Genomic DNA, 22748 nt, shown 5'->3' with positions numbered 1-22748 from the left:
AACAACTTGTCGATTTCAGCTTCACTTAGGAGATAAGAAGCATAATTTTTTTTTAATTTTTGAATAAGAGGCTGTTTGGAGGATGCTTCGACCAAGCAAACAAGAAAAGAATAAGGGAACAAGGTAGGGGAAAGAAATTTTCAGACCAAAAAAAAAAAGGTAAGGGAAAGAAAAAGTAAGGAATTAAAAGAGAAGAAACAAACAAGTTAGGGAAGAGATAAATTCTATTCTTGTTGATGGGCAAGTGTGTGTTTGTTGTCGTTGTGGTGCCTGAATTGACTTACAAGCATTCTTCATCAGCCTCAACATTATAAAACTAGCTGGGGAGAAATGAGAATGCCTACAACAATTCCCAACACTACTTTGCTATCATTTGCATTAAAAGATTTCTTCCTTTTCCCTTTCTTTTGAATCCATTTCTAGAGCAAACAAATGGCTGAAGCACTCATTTCCGTGCTCCTAGAACAGTTGGCCTCAATCATCCAAAAACAAGTAGACCAAGAGGTTAGACTAGTTGTGGGTGTTAAGAAAGAAGTGGCAAAACTCACCAGCAATTTCGAAGCTATTGAAGGTGTGCTCGAGAATGCAGAGGAGAGGCAGGTGAAGGAGGTGGACGTGAGACAATGGCTGGAGAGGTTGAAGGATGTATCCTACGAGATGGACGACGTGTTGGACAAGTGGAGTACTGAAATTCTAAAACAACAAATTCATGACAAGAAGGTATGTTTCTGCATTCCTGCCCCTCGGTTTTGTTTTGGCCAAGTCAGTCAAGTAATTCTTCGTCGTAACATTGCTGTGAAGATAAAAGAACTGAATGAAAGATTAGCTCCGATTGCTAGTGAAAGGCAAAACTATAACTTTCAATACATGAAAAGAGGAATTGAACAAATTGAACGACAAAAAAGTTCATCTTTCGTTGATAAGACATTTGGTCGAGTCGACGAAAAGGAAATATTAGTGAAAAAGTTGCTGAGTGAGAGTGGTCAAGGAGGGGCGACCTGCCTTGTCATCCCTATTATAGGGATGGGAGGAATTGGCAAGACAACTCTTGCCCAACTTGCCTATAATGATGAAAAGGTTCAATCCCATTTCAACAATAGAATGTGGATTTGTGTCTCAGATCCTTTTGATGAGATCAAAATTTCCAAAGCCATCATTGAGGGTCTGAAAAAAGAGACCCTAGCTTCAAATGAGTTGCAAACTCTCTTGCAATCAAATGAGTTGCAAACTCTCTTGCAATTTATACATGAGTCCATTGAGGGCAAGAAGTTCCTTCTTGTCCTGGATGATGTGTGGAACGAAGAGTATACAAAGTGGGAACCATTAAAGCTAGCTTTACAAAATGGGGCTGTGGGTAGTAGAATATTGGTGACCACAAGAAAGAAGGATGTTGCTATGATGATGGGAGCATCCGCTGATACGGTCAATTTGAAGGAGTTGAGTGATGAAAACTGTCGTCAATTGTTCTATCACATAGCATTGGTTGATAGGGAAATAAGTGAATATAGAACATTTGAAGTCATTGGTCAAGAAATTGTCAAAAAGTGTAAGGGCCTGCCCCTCGTTGCAAAGACATTGGGTGGTCTCATGCGCTACAAGAAAACGAGGAAAGAATGGCAAGACGTTTTGAACAGTAAGATATGGGAGTTAGAGGTGGTTGAGAAACAAGTTTTCCAACCACTATTACTAAGTTATTATGATTTGGCCCCGGCAATCAAACGTTGTCTTTTGTATTGTGTTATTTTCCCAAAAGATTATAACATTATCAAAGATAAGTTGATTGAGTTGTGGATGTCACAAAATTATCTTAATTCAGTTGGAAACAAAGAAAAAGAAGCGGTAGGCGAAATGTACTTTGATAACTTAGTAATGCGCTCTTTCTTTCAAGAATTTGAGAAAGATGAACTTGGAAATATAATGGGGTGCAAGATGCATGATGTTGTGCATGACTTTCTACAATTTCTAACTAAGAATGAATGCTTAGTTTTGGAGGCTGAGGGTGGTAATAATAAGAGAATAATGGAGTTTGATGGATATAAGAAGGTTCGTCATTTGACATTAATGTTTGCACCCGAAGGTCCATTAATTCCAAGTTCCTTGTGCAACTGCAAGAATTTACGGACTCTTGCAACTTTTGATTCAAAGATTACTAATTTTGGTCGAGAGTTAATTTCACAAGTAAAATGCCTTAGAACTTTGAATCTGAGTTCTAACTCCATAAAAGAAGTTCCAAATGAGGTTGGAGAATTGGCACATTTGAGGTATCTTGATTTGTCCTGGAATTATGGTTTGATTAAATTGCCTGACACCGTGTGTAATTTAATCAATTTGCAAACCTTGAGACTCATTAGGTGCAAGGCACTTGAAAGATTACCTGAAGGCATGGGAAAGCTAATTAACTTGCAGCATCTTTATGTTTCGAGTTGTCGTGATCTAAAGTTGCCCAAGGGGATTGCAAGGTTAACAAGTCTGCGAACGCTAGATGAAGTTTGCATCCATGGCAATGATGACGTTGATAACAACAAAGAAGCATTATTCGAGTTAAGTGATTTGAGAAACATGGACCAGCTTCGTGGGAGTTTCCGAATTCAATTTCTGAAGGATCTGAAGGACGCGAGGCAGGCCGAGAAAGCGCATTTGGTGAACAAAAATTGCCTTGTCAGTCTGACATTGGGCTTCTTCAATGATGGGCAGCCCAAATGCATCCAGGAAGAAACACTGAATGCCTTACAACCACCTCCAAATCTAGAATCCTTATTTATCTGTATATACAGTGGCACCACACTCCGGCCCCATTGGATGACGTCGTTAAACAAATTGAGAAGCCTTACCCTCTGCTATTGCCCTTTTGTTGAGTTTGTGCCTCCTTTGGGGAGATTGGAGTCCCTTGAAGTACTGGAGATAGTCTATTGGTGGAGCTTGAAAAAGGTAGGAGTTGAGTTTTTGGGAATAGATGGAACAATAGAAACGCAAACATCCTCATCACCACTTATTTTATTCCCAAGTTTGAAAAGACTTGAATTCACGGATATGTTCCAGTGGGAAGAGTGGGAAGGAATGACAGGGTGGAGTGAAGAAGAGGATTCTCATAAGACAATTACAATAATGCCCTGCCTTTCTTCCTTACAAATAAGTAATTGCCATTGGCTTGAAACACTGCCCAACTTCTTACGAAATACACCACTGAAGGAGTTGGTCATCGGCTACTCTCCAACACTTGCAAAAGGTTGCCGAAAAGGCAGAGGAGAGTGGCCCAAGATTTCTCACATCCCAAACATCAAAGTTCATAATGAATTTGTACAAAAAGACGGAGTTTACCAAATTGATTATGATGAGACGCCAAGTGCCGCTTCCACCTCTTCTTCTGGTAATGTCTATTAAGATTTCATTTTGTTAATGTCTATCTATATTATTGATTTATCATCACAAATTTTCTTCTTTGCTTTATGTTTGTTTTTTCTTTGGGAAATTCAATATGTCTTTTTGTAGTCTATTTATATTATTCTTTTTTTATTTTGCTTTATGTGGCCTCCGTTTGGTCATTCTCCTTTATGCATCTAAGGTTATAAACATGATGGTGAACAACAATAAACATGCGTCTGCACACACACACACACATCTTTAGAGATAATAAGAGGTTGCTTTGCCCCAGAGTCATCCAAAAATAGGGAATATTTTTCTCATAATTAACCTTATTTAATATTTAAGGTGTATATGTTACTTCCTCTGCAACATTCTTTACATAGCAGTATTATTTGAAAAGGTATATGCCAAATTTTCTTCTTTTCTTTATGTTTGTTTTTTCTTTGGGAAAATTCCATGTCTATTTATTCAAATACCAAACTGATGATAAATAAAAAACTCACATGTGGTGGGTGTAAAGTAAAGACAAATATAAAGTGGTTGGAGAATGTTTTTATTTTTTTTATATTTTGCAAATATTTTTTAAGAGGATATATATATATTTAATAGTTTGAAATTCATTGGGTTATGTAGGTATTAAAAAATTTCTCTAAAATTGTCTCGGACTATAAATCCTCTATGTGCCGACGACCCCCATTTTCAAATTCCAGGTACGTACTCTACTACTTATACGATGAATGTTCTGTAGAAATTATATCTATTCTATCTACAATTATTGAAGCTGAAGAAGGTTTTGATTTTCTTATATGTCAGCAGTTGAAGGTATTTTCTAGCATGCAAAGAGGGAAGTCTCATATGAATTCACACTTTGAAGATAATCTTGTCGGAAGTGCGTATGTTATATAGTAGGGAAAATAATTATAATATCCGATATGTATGTATAGCCAATAATTCAATCATGAACTCTGTTGAGATGTTTTATTATATTATGATCTCTGTGGACCGACCCGGAAGAGTAGCGGAGGTTGGAGGCTCTAGTCGCTGTGGCAGAGGCAGCTGCCGCCACCATTTCTATGTCGCTGGCTGTTTGACTGTTTGACTGTCGACGAAAACTGCTTGCTGTCACGGACGGTAATTATGTCAGACTGAAACCACAAATTAGACTCTTAATATTTATAAGAAAAATTAGATATCGAAGAAAAGGTTGAAATATAGCTAAAAGAAAATCCAAGTAAACGTGCTCTTCAGTCATTTAGCTTTTGGTTTGCGTTTCATGAGCTCTGTTCCTCTCTTTTCCATTTCTTCTTCCAATTTCATACAGCAAATCAGTGCGATTTTTCTGTTCAATTTTTTGTGTGATTTCAGGTTCTTTTAGTGTACGGTTGTTTGAAATTCGTTGAAGGTTTTGGATTTCTTGTGGTTTTTGAATTGGAGCCGTCAACTCAAAGGGGTATGTATTTTTTGTGAGATTTGAGTTTACATTGTTTTCATGGTGGTTCTGATAGTATCTAAGTATTGCATGTATGTTTTGTTGTGGAAGCAAAGTCCTTCCTTGATACCTGAAAGTGACGAAGCAAAGTCCTTCCTTGATACCTGAAAGTGACAAAGCAAAGCCCACTCCCCAAGTTGTGGGTGTGGACTACCATATTTATATGTCGCCGAATTCTTAAAAAACAGGCCAAATCTAAAACACCAAAAACACAAATCCTTTTTCTTGCTCAAGACCCAAATGGAGGAGCCATGACTAGGGTTTTCCATTCACATGAAATATAAAGTAGCTACTTTCTTATTTTTGGGACAAATATAAGTGTTACAAACTTCAAATGTACAAATATATGCCCTATTTTCTGCTACAACAAAATTAGAGCTCAACAGAAACTCAAAATTGAAATATTTGATTCTTCATGGCCTTGGTGTGTCACATGGGCCAATGCCAGAATCCTCCAACCCACTATTGGCATTGTAACAAAGCCCAAAATTGTTATGAACCCTAAGCTTCCTTCTCATCCTCCAAACCATTTCTCTCCCAAATGGGATTGGGCCCCTGAGCCAATTATCATTCAATCTCAATTCACTCACACTTTTGAGCTCTCTAAAGCTTGTTGGGATTGAGCCATTGAAATTGTTCCCATCAAGATGAAGCACGCGAAGGCCTGGCAATTTGCCTAGTGATGAAGGTATAGGACCATGCAAATTCATGTTTGATAAAATTAGGGTCATCAGCCCCTTCATGCCATCAAAACCATCACTTGGAATTGGTGTGGGCCCCATTGGATTTTCTTTGAGTATCAAAGTTTGAAGTGAGATTAAGCTCCTAATCCACATTGGAAGTGGACCCTTGAGGCGATTGTAGCTTAGATCCATGAGCATTAGGTTTTTCAGGGTACCGATGGAGTCGGGTAATGGGCCGGTGAGTTGGTTGTGGGCCAAATCCATTTTGATAAGAGCATGGCAGGCTCCAATGCTGGATGGGATTGAGCCCATTAGAAGGTTTTGGCTCAGGTCAAAAATGCTCAAAATTGGGAAGCTGAAATTGGGTATTGAATCGGTTAGTTTGTTCCCACTCAGGTCTAACGACCTTAGACCGGTCATCCGGCCCAGGGACACCGGAATTGAGCCGTTGAGATTGTTTTTGTGGAGGTCAAGAACTTTTAAACGGGTGAGATTGCCTAGCTCAATAGGAATAGGACCCACATGCCCATTTTCCCTTAGCACTAAAGTTTGTAGAGTGGCGCCCAATTGCCCCAAAAGTGATGGGATTGGCTGAGGATTGTAACTAAAACAACGGTAGAAAAATAAGGTCCGGAGGTAGGGAAGTTTAGTGATGGATGGTGAAATATGGGAACGGGTCGGGTCACAAGTCGGGAACGCGGTGTCATCGGATAGGGCCCCGAAGGAGAGCGAAACGACGTGGTAGACATCATCCTTGTCCGGCATGCACTCAATTCCATGCCACCGGCCACGACACACATCGGGAATGTCAGTGGCCCAATCATTACCCGTAGCCCGCATGATGTCATAGACCGCTTCTTGCTCACGAGTGTCAGTTCGGGCCCCGTCTTTGTTCATGGAGAACCCGGTTTGTGGCCCGTCCACGAGGGCGGATGGCACGCCGGAATCCGACATGATGACCGTGAAAGGCATGACCCCTGGTGGCCTAAAACACATGAAAGATAGAAACAAGAGTAGAGGTGCGAAAATGAGTGCCATTGTGAGAAAAGAAAGACTAAGGATTCGTTTCGGGAGTGGATGAGTGAGAGGCATTGGGTTTGATTGAGAGGTGTATATATACAAGGTTGAGTTGGAGTTAATGGTATATGGGTTGGGTTGGTGAATGAGGTAAATTATATTTATGGGTTCACGGGAAAAGGGAGCGAGTGTGACAAGTGGAAATAAATACATGGAATAATTTCGTTCAGCATTAATGTGCTTCACGGGATTTATACCAAAGTTTTTCGAGCTGGGGCCATTGAATCACTGGCTCAACCATGGTAACTTAAATTCTATCAAATTGTTGTTGACATGCTTCACCTTGTAACCACATGTTCTTGTAGCTCAGAATTCATAACCAAGAAATATACAAGGCATTGGCTTCTTTACTCGATCAAAAACTGACCCACTAATCCCAACCAGCTCCTATTTCTTCTCCTCCTAAGATTTCCAGCTCTTTTTTCTGCTTTCTTCTTCTTTTCAGAGATTTGGGAAGATTCAAAATGCTGCAAAAGATGCATTTGCAAGACTGAAGGACTTGCCTGTGAGCAATATATGTGGATCCAGAACTGAGGGTTGAGCTTCTTGAAGACTAGGGACGCCATTGCAGGCACTGCTTTTGTCTTATAATGGATAGAGAGTTTGCACTTTGTGCTATGAGATTTGTAATTCTTTTCCCCTTCTGTTTCTTTAGAACTTCTTTGAGCTTGGAGCCATATTGAACCTAAGGATTTATTTAGCGGACATATGCCTCATTATGACATAAAGAAGCTAAAGTTGATACAGTTAAAATGTGTTGATGGTCTTGAAATAAAGACATAAGAGCTTCAAGTATTGAAGCTTAAAGAAAGTTCCTTGAGGAACAATAAGATTCAACCAAACGTGAGTATGTTTAATTATCAAGAATGACAGAAGTCATGAAATCGGGTTACTTAGATAGAGTAGTTAATGAATTGGAATCGGATCAACTACTCCCCTCTAGTTGATCTCATTCCTAATTTTGAGGGTATTTATTACTAATTTTAAATATGGATTCCGCATAATTTTTTATTCCTTTATATGTTATTAATTAAAGGAGAAGTGAAGAGTTAATTAGAATAATTTCAATACGCATGTATTAGTAAACACAAGAAAAATAGACTTGGAACACCTGCTTGAACTCAGTTCGTCGGCTACCAAAAGAATGGTTGACTTAAAAATGTCAAAGAGAGAAGTTGTGCTGCAACCTTCAATTTCCAGGGATATGCCTTGACCCCATGTGTGTATCAAGGTCTTGTTCTTGTTTCATATTTCTAAGCTGAAATTGGACTAAGAATTCAGGTGGCCTAGAGCCCTACGTGAGCTATCCATGATGAATCCATCCAGCTATGAACCTATTAATCTCAACTCATTATCCCATTTTCAATCACGACTTGAGCTAATTTCAGAGGCTTATTTATTGTTATTTTTAACAAAGCTTTAAAATTTCCCATATGTTTTGTTAATCTTAGCCATTAAAATCCGCATCCAAAATAAAATTTCAGACTTGAAAAGAGGTTTCATTGTACTTGGATTTTCTTGAAAAGAGGCATATATGTATATTCTTTCTCGCATTCAACAATAACTCGGAACAAGATAATTAATATAGTTTGATTTTGTTGTCCTTTCGGGTTTGGGTTATTTTGCTGTTTCGTAGATGTATCAACTGTATTTTTGGAATTTATCTTATATATTTTTAGTTTTTTTTCATTGAAAGAATTGAATAGTTTTGATTTTGCAACAGAGCCCACAGAGATAGTAAACATTTGCAATCAAGTCCCTCATATACCAAGGCTGTCAATAAAGTTGCTCAAAATGCTGATTTGGCCAGGTGACTGTGACAAACATAACAAGAGCGCATACGCCAACTATGCAAGGGAATCACTATCAACATAAAATTATAGGAAAGTGATCTTTTATTATAAGAGAAGAATTATTATTATTTATTGTGGAATACGATTTAACACTAAGTTTTGACTCGTAAATAGATGAATAAATGTTTCAAAAAGATTTGGTGATTATTTTGTTGTTGCATTTTTCACTAATATTTAAATTTCTACACACGTAAATATGTGGGTTAAGTCAGTTAACTAAAATAGTGTACCCACCGTTTTGCACCTAAGTTCGATTTTCCTCCCTATACATTAGGCTAGTTTAGAATATAGCTTTGTCCTAAATTCCACATACGCAATTTACACACAACCCCTCTACTTGTAGAAAATTTGCAAATGTGCCCCGACCCGCTTCTTCTGCTGACAACATATTTTCCGTATGAAAAGAGCAAGAAAGACACAAAAATAAAATAAAAAACACAAAAATAAAAAAAGGAAACCCCACACAGGGAGCACCTATAAAACCATCCAAAACCCAAACCCGAACCCCCCAAAACCTTTCCATTCTTGGTCTCTGGTCTTCAACACACACACTCTCTCTTCTCTTCAAGTCTTGATCTGCAACTCTCACTGAAGAAGGTACGTCTACACGAACGAACACTCACGTATTTATGCCTATGTGATATATGCATGCGCGTAAGGTATTGGAGTGCCTGGTTGCATAGGTTTGGTGGTTCTGTGTATGCATGTCTCTTTTGCGTGAGATTCGTTTGGCGTGTAGGGAACTGAGAATTTGAGGAATTGAATTGGGCGAGTGAAATTTGGGGGAGAATTTGAATTTAGAACCCTAATTTTGATTGTTTTGGTGGTTATTAGTTTATCGGAGGAACGCGAACCATGACGTTGTTCGACAGGGAGGTCGTTTTTCTCATACTCCAGTTCTTAAATGAAGCGAATGAAGCGAAATACAAGGACACTGTTCACAAGTGAGTGAGTTTGTTCTTATGCTTCTTTATATTCGTTAGTTCGTACGTAGTCTTGTTTATTTTGTTCATTGGCCCTCGTCTTTGGGTTTGCTTGGTTGCCAAGAAATTTATGAAAATGGAAGGCAGGTAAGGAAGATCGTTTTTGCACCTTTTTTTTCATCAGTTTTGGAAAAATAGGGCAAATGGAACTTATATTGTTTGGTTTATACTGAGTGAGGTTCTCGTGTCTGTGTCTGAATGAAGGTTGGAAAAAGATTCAGGGTATTTCTTCAATATGAGGTATTTTGAGGATTGCGTGAACAATGGTGAATGGGATGAGGCGGACAGTTACCTGAGTGGATTTTGTAAGGTTGATGAAAGTAGATACTCAACGAAGATTTTCTTTGAGATTCGGAAACAAAAGTACTTTGAGGCCCTTGACAGGTAAGCTCTTTGTTTGATTCGGAAACAAAAATACTTTGTCGTGGCTTTGTTATAACTTTGTCTTTAATGCAGGCATGACTATGCTAGAGCTGTCGAGATTCTTCAGAAGGATTTGAAAGTTTTCTCGACAATCGACGAAGAGAGATTTAAGGAAATGACCCTGCTTCTGTCGTTGGGGAATTTTAGGTGTGTTGGGTATTTCTTTTGTGATTAATTTGGTGTGGAGTCAAAGTTATGCTCCTGTTAAATAAGTCATGACTCATGACAATGCATCTGACATGCTATTGTAAAAAAATCATGACAATGCAAAGTGTTGTGGCGTAAAATTTATGCTCTTATATGATTGATTTGGTTTGTGGCATCAAAGTCGTTATTTATGCTGTTATAGATAAAGCTTTGAGTGTGTCCTATTTGTGCCTTGATTGTGTCATCATAACATCTGCCCATGTTTTTGAAACTCCCCTTTTTTATTTTGACCAAGTAGAAAATATGGAAAATTCTTAAGAGTAAGCTATGTCGAAGGCAGGAGGAATGGAATTATTGGGTCATTGAAACTGATAGTTACAGACAAGTGAGAATCATGTACCAAATCAAGTGATACAATTTCAGGCTGTTAGTTCCACTTTCTATGAAATAATTATGCCAAATTTGGGTTACCGAAATGAAATAGTTGGCAGTAGGGGTTTCATGACTTTAGTTGTGAATGCAAGTAACTCAAATCTTAAATTGTCTGTTTTATCTAAATACGCTATAAGTGGCTAATTCTCAAGTGCTAGGCTCCATAGAGCAGAATTATAGAAATACCACCTGAGCTCTAGGAAGAGAAGAAACTAAAATGAATCGAGGACATCATAAATATTTAGCATGAAGTAATGCTCTGCCTTTAATACACTTCTTTAGGTCCGGAAAACAGACACCAAGACAGACACCCAACTCAGTTGTCTTGGTGTCTATTTGGTGCATGTTGTGACTGCTTATATTTGTGCATTTCCTTTGGATTCAAAACCGAAATGACCAATTCTACATTTCTATTGTAGCTTGTTACCTAAAGATAGATAATGATTGAAGTGAGACGTATTGGTTTATATGTTAAAATCTTTGAAGGCGAAAACAATTCTTCCAATAGACAAAGAGTTGTTGACCTAAAATGATGAATTTATGAGAGTGTAAGTCATTTTTTCTTCCTTCATTGTTATATAACACTGCCTTTATCTTGCTTGGATGTCGAAGGCAACCAGTGTGTACTTTGAAGTGTGCTTGCTCCAAAGGTTCTGTTTTGTGCTTGTTTGCTTAGTTCTTTGGCCAATATGTTTATTTTATATTTTGTTGAAGTTGAAGTTTCTCAGTAACCTGCATTTTATTTTATTTTCATTTTTTTTTTAAAAAAACCAGGGAGAATGAGGAACTATCAGATTATGGTGATATTAAGTCTGCCAGGGCTGTTATACTTACTGAAGTAAAAAAGATAATTGAGGCAAGTCCACTTTTCCGTGATAAGCTGCAATTCCCCAAGTTAAAGAACTCAAGGCTGAGTACACTGATCAATCAGGGGTAATTCGAACAAAAGTTATCTACATAATCTTTGCTCTTTCTTTTTTCAATTAAAAATTATGGGGATGTGAAAGTTTTTTGTTATCTGAAGTCATTGTCTGTAATGTTTGTTGCAGTTTAAATTGGCAGCATCACCTTTGCAATAATCCTAGGCCAAACCCTGACTTTAAAACTCTATTTTCGGACCATAGTTGTGGTTGTGGACAAATTGCTTGTGCTCCTTCCCCTGCAATTAACCCTATAATGGGATCCATTGCTAAAGTAGGTGGTTTCCCCAGTTCAAGAAAAAAAAAAGTAGGTGGCTTCCCACCAATACGTGCTGATGGTGTCTGTAAACAAAATTTACATTTGGTGTATAAGGTAGTAGTTTTCTGAGGAACTCCTATTTGTATGTTTGTTTAATATATGTGATTTTCAGCCATTTCAGCCTGCACGCACACCTCTTACAACATCTCTCTCTGGATGGACAGCTAACCCGTCCTCTGTTCCGCACCAAACAGTTTCTGCCGGACCAAGAGGTCTAACAGTTCCTAATAATGCATGTATGATTGCTTTTGATTTTGTTTATTCAATTTATTTTTAGCATTTTCTCTGTGTTTGTGGCTTTATTACTGATTGTGCTATATTACTAGGAAATCTTACAAATTTATGGATATAACTTATAGGGTAAATAACCAGTTTTGCTAGTGGTAAATAAGATGAATTTTTTTTTTCAGGTCATTACAGGGTGCGATTTTAAATGAATAAAATGTATATAAATTACAGTATACCTCTAGATAAGCAATATTAGTTTTGACTTTGAACGTGATTAAAATTTTTGTTGCAGACATTGTGAAGGAATAATTGGTATAAGTTGCAGTTCATTTGATATTTACATTATATTTCTGTTAGAATAAGTCATAATGCAATAAGGCACGACTTTGCAAATGTCAAACATACACAATGTTGTCTTAAATTAGTAAATTGAAACCAATAATGATTTGGCAATACGAGATGGAGTTGCTTTAATATCATGATCCCTATAAATTCAAGCTTTGCTTAGTGATAGAAATATGAAGAACCCATTATTGTTGACTCTATGGGCTCTTGAATTTAATGTTGCAATGCTGTCTGTTAAATGCTTAACATGCCAGTTTGTAAAATCCATAAAAGTCAGGGGAAAACTGGAAAAACTCAAAACTCTTTATAGAATTGAAATTGGTTGTGGTGTTTCTAGGCCCGAACTAGATCACGAGGATGGCTGAATATGTTATGAAGTAAGAGGTTGATGTGGAGAGGTTTTACCAACAAGCAATCTTTTAAATGCAATTCATGGGTGTTCTGATATTGACTGGGTTAAGAGTGAAACTGATCGGTGGCCCATGTCTGGCTTAGCTTTGTTGGTAACATTCGGTGACCTTGAATTGTACCTAGGTTTAGTTGAGAATTTTGGTATTGAGATAGTTTGTACAGTCTACCATTGCCCCTTGCATTGTATTTTTTCTGTCAGTTGAATTTCTTCTTGGTTGTTGAATTTATTTAAGGGGATTGTATGACACTTCTTGATGTGCCTTTGCCTGTGTTTTATTTATATGTTAGACTTGTTAGTGAATAGGGTCTTCCCTGATCACAGTCATCAGATACTTGCCAATCCCTCTTCTTTTGCTTGAACGATTTTGTTCCCACAATCACATTATATGGTTCCCCTGGAATGATTTTTTAATATTATTTTCATTCAAATTTCACTTTTCCAACTAAGTTATATTTTCCTTTTTGCATTTATTTGGTATGGTAGCATCTTTGCTAAAGCACCCTAGGACTCCTCCCACTAATAACCCAAGAATGGACTATCAAATTGCAGATTCTAAACATGTGTCCAAGAAGAGATCAAGACCTTTGGGGACCCCAGCTAAGGTATCTTTATCAAAATGTTTATGTACTGCTGTTTTCAAAATTTATATATGGTCACTCACTCTTTTTCAATCAGTATTTAACTGATTATGTTTCCTTTTGGCAATACCTTTTGTAGTTTACTTTTTTTTAGTGAGAATATCAATATTTCACTTTTGTTTTTTGTTTTTTACTTTTTACTTTTCTCAATATTTCTTATTGAAATAAGATATTGAAACTAGCTTGATTGTAAGTGTGCTTTTTTTATGTGCAATATGGTGAGTGAAATTGTTGCATGTCCTTGGTTGCTTAACTGTTTGAATTTATCTTTCTCGCACCGTGACTTCCCTTTTGCATTTTCGGGCCAATAATATGTCTGTTAATGTCTTTCCACACACATATCCTGGCCAGAGCCATGCCGATACCCGTCACTCTTCTGAGGACTTGCCCAAGACTGTTATTGTCAGTTTGAGTCAAGGTTCAGCTGTCAAGAGCATGGACTTTCATCCAGTGCAACAGACTCTGCTTCTCGGTTTGCTCATGCTGCTTAATGAATCTTTTGTCTTTGATCTTATGTTTTCAGTCAATGTCTAATTGTATGGTTTCTGGATTGAAGTTTTATTCATTTGTTTTTCTTGCAAATTCAGTTGGAACAAATATTGGCAACATAACAATTTGGGAGGTAGGCAGCAGAGAGAGGCTTGTTTCTCGGAATTTCGAGATTTGGGACTTTGATGCATGTTCAATGGCTCTGCAGGTTTAATTCCCTTGGTTTTTTTGTTGTTTTCCCACCCTCTATCTTTTCCCACCCATAAGACTAATAGTTTTCATGTCTTCTGATAGGCATCTGTGGCCTTTGAATACACTGCATCAATCAATCGTGTTATCTGGAGTCCTGATGGTTCCCATATTGGTATATAAGGGGATTTACTTCCTCTTATTCATTTTATTCCATACTGATAGAATACTTGTATATATATTCTAGACAAGAGAAAAAATACATTACAATTTCTGGTCATGGGTAAAATTTTCTTAATGAAGTGGGGGAAAATGGTTGAAGTTCACAGATCATGTTATTATGATTAGTTTTTGTTATTAAGCCAACTTCTCTTTCAGGTATTGGATATTCCAAGAGTGTAGTGCACATATATTCCTATCATGGTGCTGATGATTTACGGAACCAACTAGAGGTTGTTTTTCTCTTTTTATTTTTTTGATTTCATTTAAGTGGCTTATGAATTCTAAAATAGTGATCACTAGTAGGTTTCTTGGCCTTCTGCAGCTATCAGTTAATTAATTAAATTTTGTTTTTAAGACTGTAATTACTTATATGCTGATTGGACTTTTTATATATATATTTTTTCAAATGAAATTCTTCCAGATTGATGCTCATGTTGGTGAAGTTAATGATCTTGCCTTTACTCACCTAAACAAACAATTATGCATCATAAGTTGTGGAGAGGACAAGACCATCAAGGTTTGTTTTGTATGGCATTTTCCTTCAATGCTATTGGCAAGACTATGGCCTGCAATCATCAAGGTTCATCTCTATGCAGGTCTGGGATGCTATCACTGGCAATAAGCTGTATAGTTTTGAAGGTCATGAAGCATCAGTTTATTCTGTGTGCGCACAGATGAAGGAAAACACTCAGGTGCTTAGTTTGGTTATTACCATTGGTTTTACTCTTGACAGTTATTGCTTTCCTTGAAGTATTTGATTTGAGTTTTGTTTTATGGTTAGAGGCATCAAAAGCTTACTTCTAAGTTCTAATGGCAAGTCTTGTTTTGGTCAAGGGTATTCCTGTTAACCTTAGTTATTGCTGAGGTGAACTTGTGTGTATAATGAAATTTGTAAAGGAAAGGAAATCATTTTTGTGGTTTCCACAAACCCCGTCCTCTATTTTTTTTTTCCTTGTATAAAATGTCTTTTAATGCACATTGGCATATCAAGAAAGAGATACATACAGCTCCCTGATGTTTATTTACAGTTCTTACCTACTTTACCCTTAAGATGTGATTGTGGAAAAGCTTTTTATAATGTCTCTATGATCCCTGCAAGTATAGCAAATCTTCTAAGAAATCAGTTTTCTTTGTTCCTTTGGCTACCATGGAATCTCAGTCCATTTCACCAGCTCGAAAATTGTACATGGATTATTGTACCAATTTAGCATTTCTTCCATGCTGTTTTGAACTGTTTGGAAACAGTTCTTTAAACCTAACTGTTGTTTTTTATCCTTAGACATCTTTCTCTCATTTGGTTCTTGTTTTTGTTTTTTGATGTAATACCCAGTGGATGTTTTCTTTCTGTATCAGTTCATCTTCTCTACAGCCGTTGATGGGAAAATCAAGGCATGGCTCTATGATAACTTAGGTTCAAGAGTTGATTATCATGCTCCAGGCCATTCTTTCACAAGAATTGTCTATAGTACTGATGGAACGAGGTACTGTATTGTCTTTGTTATTCCATCAAGTGTTCTAATTTTCATATCATATAACTTCTTCAATGTGAGTTCTTGATTGCTTAAGTATTCCTATTATTGTGAAAATCATAGGTTATTCTCATGTGGGACTAATAAAGAAGGAGAATCATACATTGTGGAATGGGATGAAACCCAGGGGGCTGTAAAGCGAACATATAATGGGCTTGGGAAGCGAACTCTGGGGGTCGTGCAGTTTGATACGACCAAGAACCGATTCTTGGCTGCTGGTGATGAGTTTCAAATTAAATTTTGGGACATGGACAATGTGAACCTGTTGAATGCCACTAATGCGGAGGGTGGATTACCGGTAATGGCCACAGAGGGCTATCTTCATGATGTTCACTGTCATATTTTAAGGTTATTGTTAACTTTAAACTACATTTACCTTTGATATCTGTTAGGCGTCTCCTTGTTTGCGATTTAACAAGGAAGGAATTATGTTGGCTGTTTCAACAAATGAGAATGGTATTAAAGTACTTGCAAATGCCGATGGTGTTCGACTTTTGCGGTCAATTGAGAATCGTGCAGTTGATGCCTCCGGGATGGCTTCTGGAAATGCTGTGAAGGTATATTGTTCTATCAGATATATGAAGTGACCAAAAATTTAGATTTATAAAGTGACCCAAAATGTTGACACTCTTGTTAAATGAATTACTTATGTTGCAGAGACCCATAATTGGCACATTTGGTGCTTCCAGTTCTGTTCATGGAACAAACAATGGGGTTGCAGATAGAAGTCAAATGTCTACAGTAGTTGGTCTGGTAAGTTTTGATTGTTCTTTCATAAGTGTTACTAGAATATATTGTTAAGATGGAAGAAAACACTTTGTGTATCCTTTAGGAAAATCTGCATAATCTATTTTCTAAGTTGTTCACGCACGACATTCTTCATAAACTTTGATGTTGTGTGCATGCTTTAAATTCTTATTTGAGCTACGCTTCCTTTTGGGAGGTTCACAAATGCTGACTTAAAATTTTTAGAATGGAGATGCTCGAAGTTTGGACAAGAATTCAAGGGTTGCTGAAGAGTTACAGAAACCTAAAACTTGGAAGCTAACTGAAGTTAATGAACCATCTCTTCTTCGTTCCATACGGCTTCCCGATGCTTTGAACCTGGTGAATTTTGGACCCATATATTTACTTTTATATCCCTGTAAATTCTATTTGGGTTGTAATACATATAAATCATCTCTGTATGTGACGTGGGTTGATAAGTTTTTGTCATAAGAAATGCTTCAGTCCCTTAGCAGGTTTTAACCTCGGCCTAGGCACTGAGGGTTCTTTGAGTTTTGAGAGAATGATGTAGGGAATGTAATACATGTAATTTTTCAGGCTAAGTTCAAGTTTAGAAATGTTCAAGGAGATAGAGTTTTGCAATACTTGTTTCTTGGATTATTTTGTACACTGACGTTGTACTTGTTTTATTATTTTTATTATTTTTGAATCCATCTTTAAATATTTTTGTTCTCCAATTCAGATTGTTAGGTTGATATATGCAAACTCAGGAGGGTCTATATTGGCATTGACACATACTGGGGTACACCGACTTTGGAAATGGCAGAAGAATGAGCAGAATGTTTTGGGAAAAGTATGGTTTGTTCTTAAGGCAAATCTTCCTTGAGTTATTTTGTCCTTTTAAATTTTCTCATTCTTCTCCTGTATAAATGCTTTTGGTACTGTAGGCAACTACCACTGTGCCACCTCTGTTATGGCAACCTCGCAGTGGTATATTGATGATGACCAATGATATAATCGATAGAAATCTTGAAGATTCGGTTCCTTCTTGCCTTGCTCTTTCCAATAATGATTCTTATGCTGTGTCAGCGTCAGGAGGGAACATTTCTCTTTTTAATACGGTGACATTCAAGGTAATGTTATATTAGGAATGTACCTTGGGCACAATTGGTTGGATACATAATCCTTTGGCAGATGATTTTTCATCATTTTTTCCTTCTACCAAAATTGCAGACGTTGGCAACCTTTATGCCTCCCCCACCTGTAGCAACATTTGTTGCTTTCCATCCTGTGGACAATAACATTATTGCCGTTGGCATGGAGGATTCTACAATTCACTTGTTCCATGTCCCAATTGACACTGTAGGTAGCACAAACTGTGACTTTTTTTAATTAGTAGATTTTCAAATTATAGATAGTGATTTTGTTTCTCTTTTTTGCTCAGGTCAAGTACAAGATCAAGGGTCATCAGAAGAGAGTAACTGGCCTGGCCTTCTCCACTGTTCTGAATGTTCTTGTATCATCAGGAGCTGATTCTCAGGTATGCTTCATAAAAGTAGGATATGATCTATGTGCCATGCTGCTCTGTGTGTGTGTGGGTAGTGATGTACTGGAATTTTGAAAGTTATAGATACCAAGTGCTCATTTTTTATAGACATTTATGCATAAGTTTCAGTGGAGAGCTCTTTAGACTTTGCATACCTGCCTTTTGTGTATATGTAAGACAAATATGTAATGGATAGGACTGCTGCTAGTATCTTTACCACATGAAATGAGCAAGCGCTATAAACTAAATATGTTTTCAATATGCAATCAGTTGTTTTCTATAGAACTATTGAAGATATTGTGATCACCATACCGGATTTCCTGTTTGTCTAGATTTAGTAGTAGATTGAGCCAGGATTGCTTTTATTGTTAAAAGATGACATACTACATGACGTTGTAAATAGGGCGCAGAACTCGTGAAGCAACTTTTCTAATATATCAATGTTATTAAATTATGCCATGTGGCTTTAGATTATACGACCTCACATTCATCTTTATGTTCAATATTGTTGTTGGTAAGCTGTGCTGCAAGTTCTATTTCTGTTGTACATAATTTCACCTATAGGTGGAGTCACATGATGTATGAATTGCTGATAAAGTTTTCTTTTTTTCAGCTGTGTGTGTGGAGTCTGGATGGATGGGCAAAGCAGGCTGGTACGTTCTTGCAGATTCCCACTGGTCGCGTGCTTACACCTCTTGCTCAGACCCGAGTTCAATTTCACCAAGATCTGATACATCTGCTGGCGGTACATGAAACTCAAATAGCCATATATGAAGCATCAAAGTTGGAGTGCCTTAAGAAGGTCTCTGGGGCCTTCTTTTCCTTTTGAATTCTTAGTTGATGGTCTTTAATTTCAGTTATTAAATATTTCTAATGTTCAGGTACTTGTGAAACTTCGTATTTTATACTTAATGTAACTGTCTTGTAAACCTATTGAACCATTTCATGAGTTTTCAGGTTTTGTATTCTAATGTTTGAAGAATAGCTAGAGCTTGATTTCTAGTAGTTTATGAGGTGATTAATATGTTTTTTTGTTGTTGGCTGTGACAGTGGGTGCCACGACAATCTCTTGGTCCTATCACAGATGCTACATATTCCTGTGATAGCCAGTCAATCTATGCGAGCTTTGAGGATGCAAGTGTATTTGTTCTAACTGCCTCCACACTACGAATCAGATGTCGGATAAGCTCTGCTGCATATATACCGTCCAATCCCAGGTATGCCTTATGGTTACCGATGCTTTTAAACAGGCCCGCGCAAACACTATTTTCTTCACCATCTTATTACTAATTATTCTATTATATGACAGCGTGAGGGTGTACCCTGCTGTAGTTGCGGCTCATCCATCTGAGCCCAATCAGTTTGCAGTTGGACTCACTGATGGGGGAGTCGTTGTTATGGAGCCACCAGAATCAGAGGAGATGTGGGGTACTATGCCTCCAGTTGAGAATGCAGGGCCTAGTGCTGGCGCTGCAGCTGGTTTGGACCAACAGCAAAGGTGATAGTGATCTTGAGGCATTCAACTAATGACTGATTTTGATCCACAATTTAATTCAAGAGGAGCTACAAGTTTTTAGGTCGCACAGAGTGTAGGGTTTAGACTTTTGGTGAATAGGTCTTAGCTAGGGTTACATGACCGCTGATCATATTTTGGGGAATTCCCTTCATATACATAACAAAAAAGAGAAGGTACATAGATGTTCATATCATCATACAAGAGACATTAGGAGAAGAGCAGCTGTTGTTACTACACACTAATGAATTTGGCTATTACAGGTCTTTGCTACCAATTGTACAGTGAAAAAGTTCTGGCCTTTTGTTTTTCTCCTTCTTTTTAGTTTTTGCATTTCAATGTTTGTTTGTCTTCATATTTAACTGGTTAGCTAAGGGCCCGTTTGATAAGTTGGTAACCATTTCATTTTTAGTTTTTAGTTTTTCCTTTTTTGTGTTAGAGTATAGAGGAAAAAGAGGGAGAATGGAAGTGGGAATGAGAGTGGAGATGAGATTGAGATGGAAGATGAGAGGGGAAGATGGGAGGGAGGAGTAACAAAAGTGAAAACTTAAACTGAAATCTATTTGAAATTGTTTTCACTTTTGTTACTCCTCCCCTCTCATCTTCCATCTCAATCCCATCTCCACTCCCATTCCCACTTCCATTCTCCCTCTTTTTTCTCTATACTCTAGCACAAAAAATGAAACTAAAAACTAGAAACTAAAATTGAAATGGTTATCAAACGGGCCTAAGAATAAAATTTTCTTCAATAAAATACTAATCTGAGAAAAATAATAACTAATTACGTACTAAGTGGCTTTCATCCATGAATGGAATTTGTATGACAACTCTGAAGTCATATGCTAAATATGTCGCTCCTGAATATAACCAAAAATCTCTTTTTCTTTCCTCACATAGCAATTTATGCTGTGACATTATTAATTTAAACCATTGATCAAGATATGATAATTTTCTCTGTGACTATTAGGGAAGAAAAAATGTTCACATATTACAATTTACATATGGGGTGCTGCGATTTGTACGGTTGCACCAATTTACTGATCACATTGGTGATCACCTCTCTAATACATGTGAGTCTGACATACTAATGGAATCCACCTCTATTAAAGAGCAGTCAATATTATAGTACAAAATTACAATGTAATCAATATTTATAAATGTAGTACAAAATTACAATGTAATCAATAAATATAATACCAATAGCGTTATTGATTAAAAATGACTTCTCTCGGAATGGTTAGGTACACTCCCTGAGCAGCAGTAGCTAGTTTCCAAGGAATTGCTGACAAAGAGGCCCTCTGTTTGAATTGTTGTCTTTCACTTTCACTTGATGTTCCTGATCATCACACGTTATGCCAACAAGCCCTATCCATTCTCATAACGTGGCTACACAAACACAGCCATGCAACAGCGGCAGCTCCTGCTATTGACACGTAGCATCAACTCCAAAGCACCCTCTTTCGTATAAATACCAATAAAACCACCTTCCTCTCTTCCACTTTCCTCAGTATCCTCTCCAAATTCAACACTAAAAAGAAAGATTAAATATGCAGCAAACAATGGAGCACAGCACCGCCAAGCACTACTCTGAGGCTGATCAGAGTACTCAACGGCTAAGAGACAAGAAAGTAGGGGACTTGATGGTGAACAAGCGCAGGCTCGTGGAGGTGCCGTACACGGCGTCCCTGGCCCACACCATGAACACCTTGGTGGCGAACAAGGTGCTGGCGGTGCCCGTGGCGGCACCTCCGGGCCAGTGGATTGGAGCCGGGGGCTCCATGATCATGGAAGCTGACAAGCACACGGGGACTGTGCGGAAGCACTACATAGGGTTGGCCACCATGCTTGATCTATTGGCTCATATTGCTGGGACTGAAGATCAGTTGATGGATGAAGGAGTTCATGATGGATTTGATCTTGATCAGAAGATGTCGGTGCCGGTGTCTTCGATCATAGGGCAATGCCTTGAGGGTTTAAGCTTGTGGACTCTAAACCCCAACACAAGGTGGACTAATTTCTTTCTAAGCTCTAATAATGTAATTAGTATGATATATGATCGATATAGGTAGGAGCTCATTAGATTAATAAAATAATTATATTGTATTAATTAAATGGACTTATTTTAATGTTTAATTGTTTTAAGTCCCAACTTCAGCATCCTAGACTGTATGGAAGTGTTTAGCAAAGGAATACACCGTGCTTTGGTACCCGTAGACAGCCACATGGACAACGTCTCTGGAGTTGAACTTGTAGAGTATGCTTCCAGCTACCGAATGCTCACCCAGATGGATGTGTTGAGGTTTGTGAAGGAACATGGCAGCTCCGGATCAGAACTCGACAACATCATGTCGAGCACGGTATCGGATTTGGGAGCTGTCACGGCGAGAGTTTTTGCCATTACCGACCGCACAAAGGTCATTGATGCCATCAAGTGCATGCGGATAGCTTTGCTAAACGCGGTTGCGATTGTAAGGTCCTCGGATACGGACAGTGAAGAAGATCACAAGCAGCTTGTAAATGTATGTCTCTTTGAGCCTTAAAAAAAACTCGGTATGGAATTGGGATATGAACTATCATATATTATAAGTTCATATCCCAAATGATGAGCAATGCTATACGCCCCAAAATTCGCCTAATTTTTATTTACAACTGATGTGACAGTGTCTTCTTCTAAAAATATTGACTAGAAAATAAGATACTATTGATCCCAAAAATGTAGTTTGTTTTAACATTTGTGACCCCTTTGACTGCAGGGCAGAGGAAGGCAAGCTATAGGGACATTTTCGGCAACAGATTTGAGGGGCTGCCACTTGGCGACGCTGCAAACATGGTTGCCGATGAGTGCTCTGGATTACACCGAGACGGTTTTGCCAAACCCTCTATTGGCAGCATTGAATAATGCAGCAGGAAGTCCAACAACAAGGGAGCTGGTGGCATGCCGAGCTGATTCATCCTTAGGTGAAGTGATTGACAAGGTGGTCTCCAAACATGTGCACCGACTTTGGGTTGTGGATCAACAAGGTTTGCTCAAGGGGCTCATTTCCCTCACAGACATAATTAGAGTGCTGAGGCTTGCAATAGTGTCTGAACAAAACGCCTAATAACCATCTGAGAGGGAGGGGTTAGATTTTGTGTAATATTTTCGAGTTTTTGTATAAATGTTGTGTTTCTTTCGCATGGATGCTACTTGCTATTGCTATATAATATGTACACACTATCAGA

At 37.8% G+C, this 22748-nt stretch overlaps 4 protein-coding genes across 8 annotated transcripts; 3 read left to right on the top strand and 1 right to left on the bottom strand.

Annotated features, from left to right (window-relative positions):
- Nucleotides 1–429: 429 nt before the first annotated feature.
- LOC110752484 (putative disease resistance protein RGA1) lies at nucleotides 430–5114 on the top strand. Of its 2 annotated transcripts, none has more exons than XM_088249821.1 (3): nucleotides 430–3367; nucleotides 3997–4073; nucleotides 4180–5114. In XM_088249821.1, the coding sequence occupies exons 1-2, from the start codon at nucleotides 433–435 to the stop codon at nucleotides 4014–4016; spliced, it is 2955 nt and encodes a 984-aa protein (XP_088105947.1). In that variant the 5' UTR covers nucleotides 430–432; the 3' UTR covers nucleotides 4017–4073; nucleotides 4180–5114. The 2 variants fall into 2 exon arrangements, with proteins under 2 accessions (XP_088105947.1, XP_088105946.1); XM_088249820.1 differs by having other exon boundaries at nucleotides 433–3367; nucleotides 4177–5114.
- A 6-nt stretch (nucleotides 5115–5120) lies between these two features.
- On the bottom strand, nucleotides 5121–6632 carry TMM (Leucine-rich repeat (LRR) family protein). The gene has a single exon (XM_021975644.2). The coding sequence runs from the start codon at nucleotides 6625–6627 to the stop codon at nucleotides 5266–5268; it is 1362 nt and encodes a 453-aa protein (XP_021831336.2). The 5' UTR covers nucleotides 6628–6632; the 3' UTR covers nucleotides 5121–5265.
- Nucleotides 6633–8888: 2256 nt separating this feature from the next.
- On the top strand, nucleotides 8889–19840 carry LOC110771362 (topless-related protein 4-like). Of its 2 annotated transcripts, none has more exons than XM_088250308.1 (26): nucleotides 8889–9062; nucleotides 9300–9409; nucleotides 9653–9832; nucleotides 9905–10018; nucleotides 11225–11383; nucleotides 11500–11677; nucleotides 11802–11925; nucleotides 13158–13276; nucleotides 13664–13784; nucleotides 13900–14009; nucleotides 14096–14165; nucleotides 14369–14442; nucleotides 14634–14729; nucleotides 14809–14904; nucleotides 15566–15693; nucleotides 15805–16039; nucleotides 16134–16298; nucleotides 16399–16494; nucleotides 16714–16848; nucleotides 17210–17320; nucleotides 17415–17600; nucleotides 17701–17829; nucleotides 17912–18007; nucleotides 18627–18815; nucleotides 19064–19230; nucleotides 19323–19840. In XM_088250308.1, the coding sequence occupies exons 2-26, from the start codon at nucleotides 9321–9323 to the stop codon at nucleotides 19513–19515; spliced, it is 3360 nt and encodes a 1119-aa protein (XP_088106434.1). In that variant the 5' UTR covers nucleotides 8889–9062; nucleotides 9300–9320; the 3' UTR covers nucleotides 19516–19840. The 2 variants fall into 2 exon arrangements, with proteins under 2 accessions (XP_088106434.1, XP_088106435.1); XM_088250309.1 differs by having other exon boundaries at nucleotides 11500–11710.
- Nucleotides 19405–22748, top strand: LOC110771356 (Cystathionine beta-synthase (CBS) protein). Of its 3 annotated transcripts, XM_088250310.1 has the most exons (4): nucleotides 19405–19511; nucleotides 21080–21531; nucleotides 21670–22045; nucleotides 22280–22748. In XM_088250310.1, exons 2-4 carry the CDS (start codon nucleotides 21086–21088, stop codon nucleotides 22625–22627), a joined length of 1170 nt encoding a protein of 389 aa, XP_088106436.1. In that variant the 5' UTR covers nucleotides 19405–19511; nucleotides 21080–21085; the 3' UTR covers nucleotides 22628–22748. The 3 variants fall into 3 exon arrangements, with proteins under 3 accessions (XP_088106436.1, XP_021831338.2, XP_021831337.2); XM_021975646.2 differs by lacking the exon at nucleotides 19405–19511 and having other exon boundaries at nucleotides 20827–21531; nucleotides 21682–22045; XM_021975645.2 differs by lacking the exon at nucleotides 19405–19511 and having other exon boundaries at nucleotides 20827–21531.

Source organism: Prunus avium, chromosome 3, assembly GCF_965620075.1.
Source record: "Prunus avium chromosome 3, drPruAviu1.hap1.1, whole genome shotgun sequence".
Classification (NCBI taxonomy): domain Eukaryota; kingdom Viridiplantae; phylum Streptophyta; class Magnoliopsida; order Rosales; family Rosaceae; genus Prunus; species Prunus avium.
Note: the sequence above shows the minus strand (reverse complement) of the source record. Positions and strands in the feature narration are given on the sequence as shown.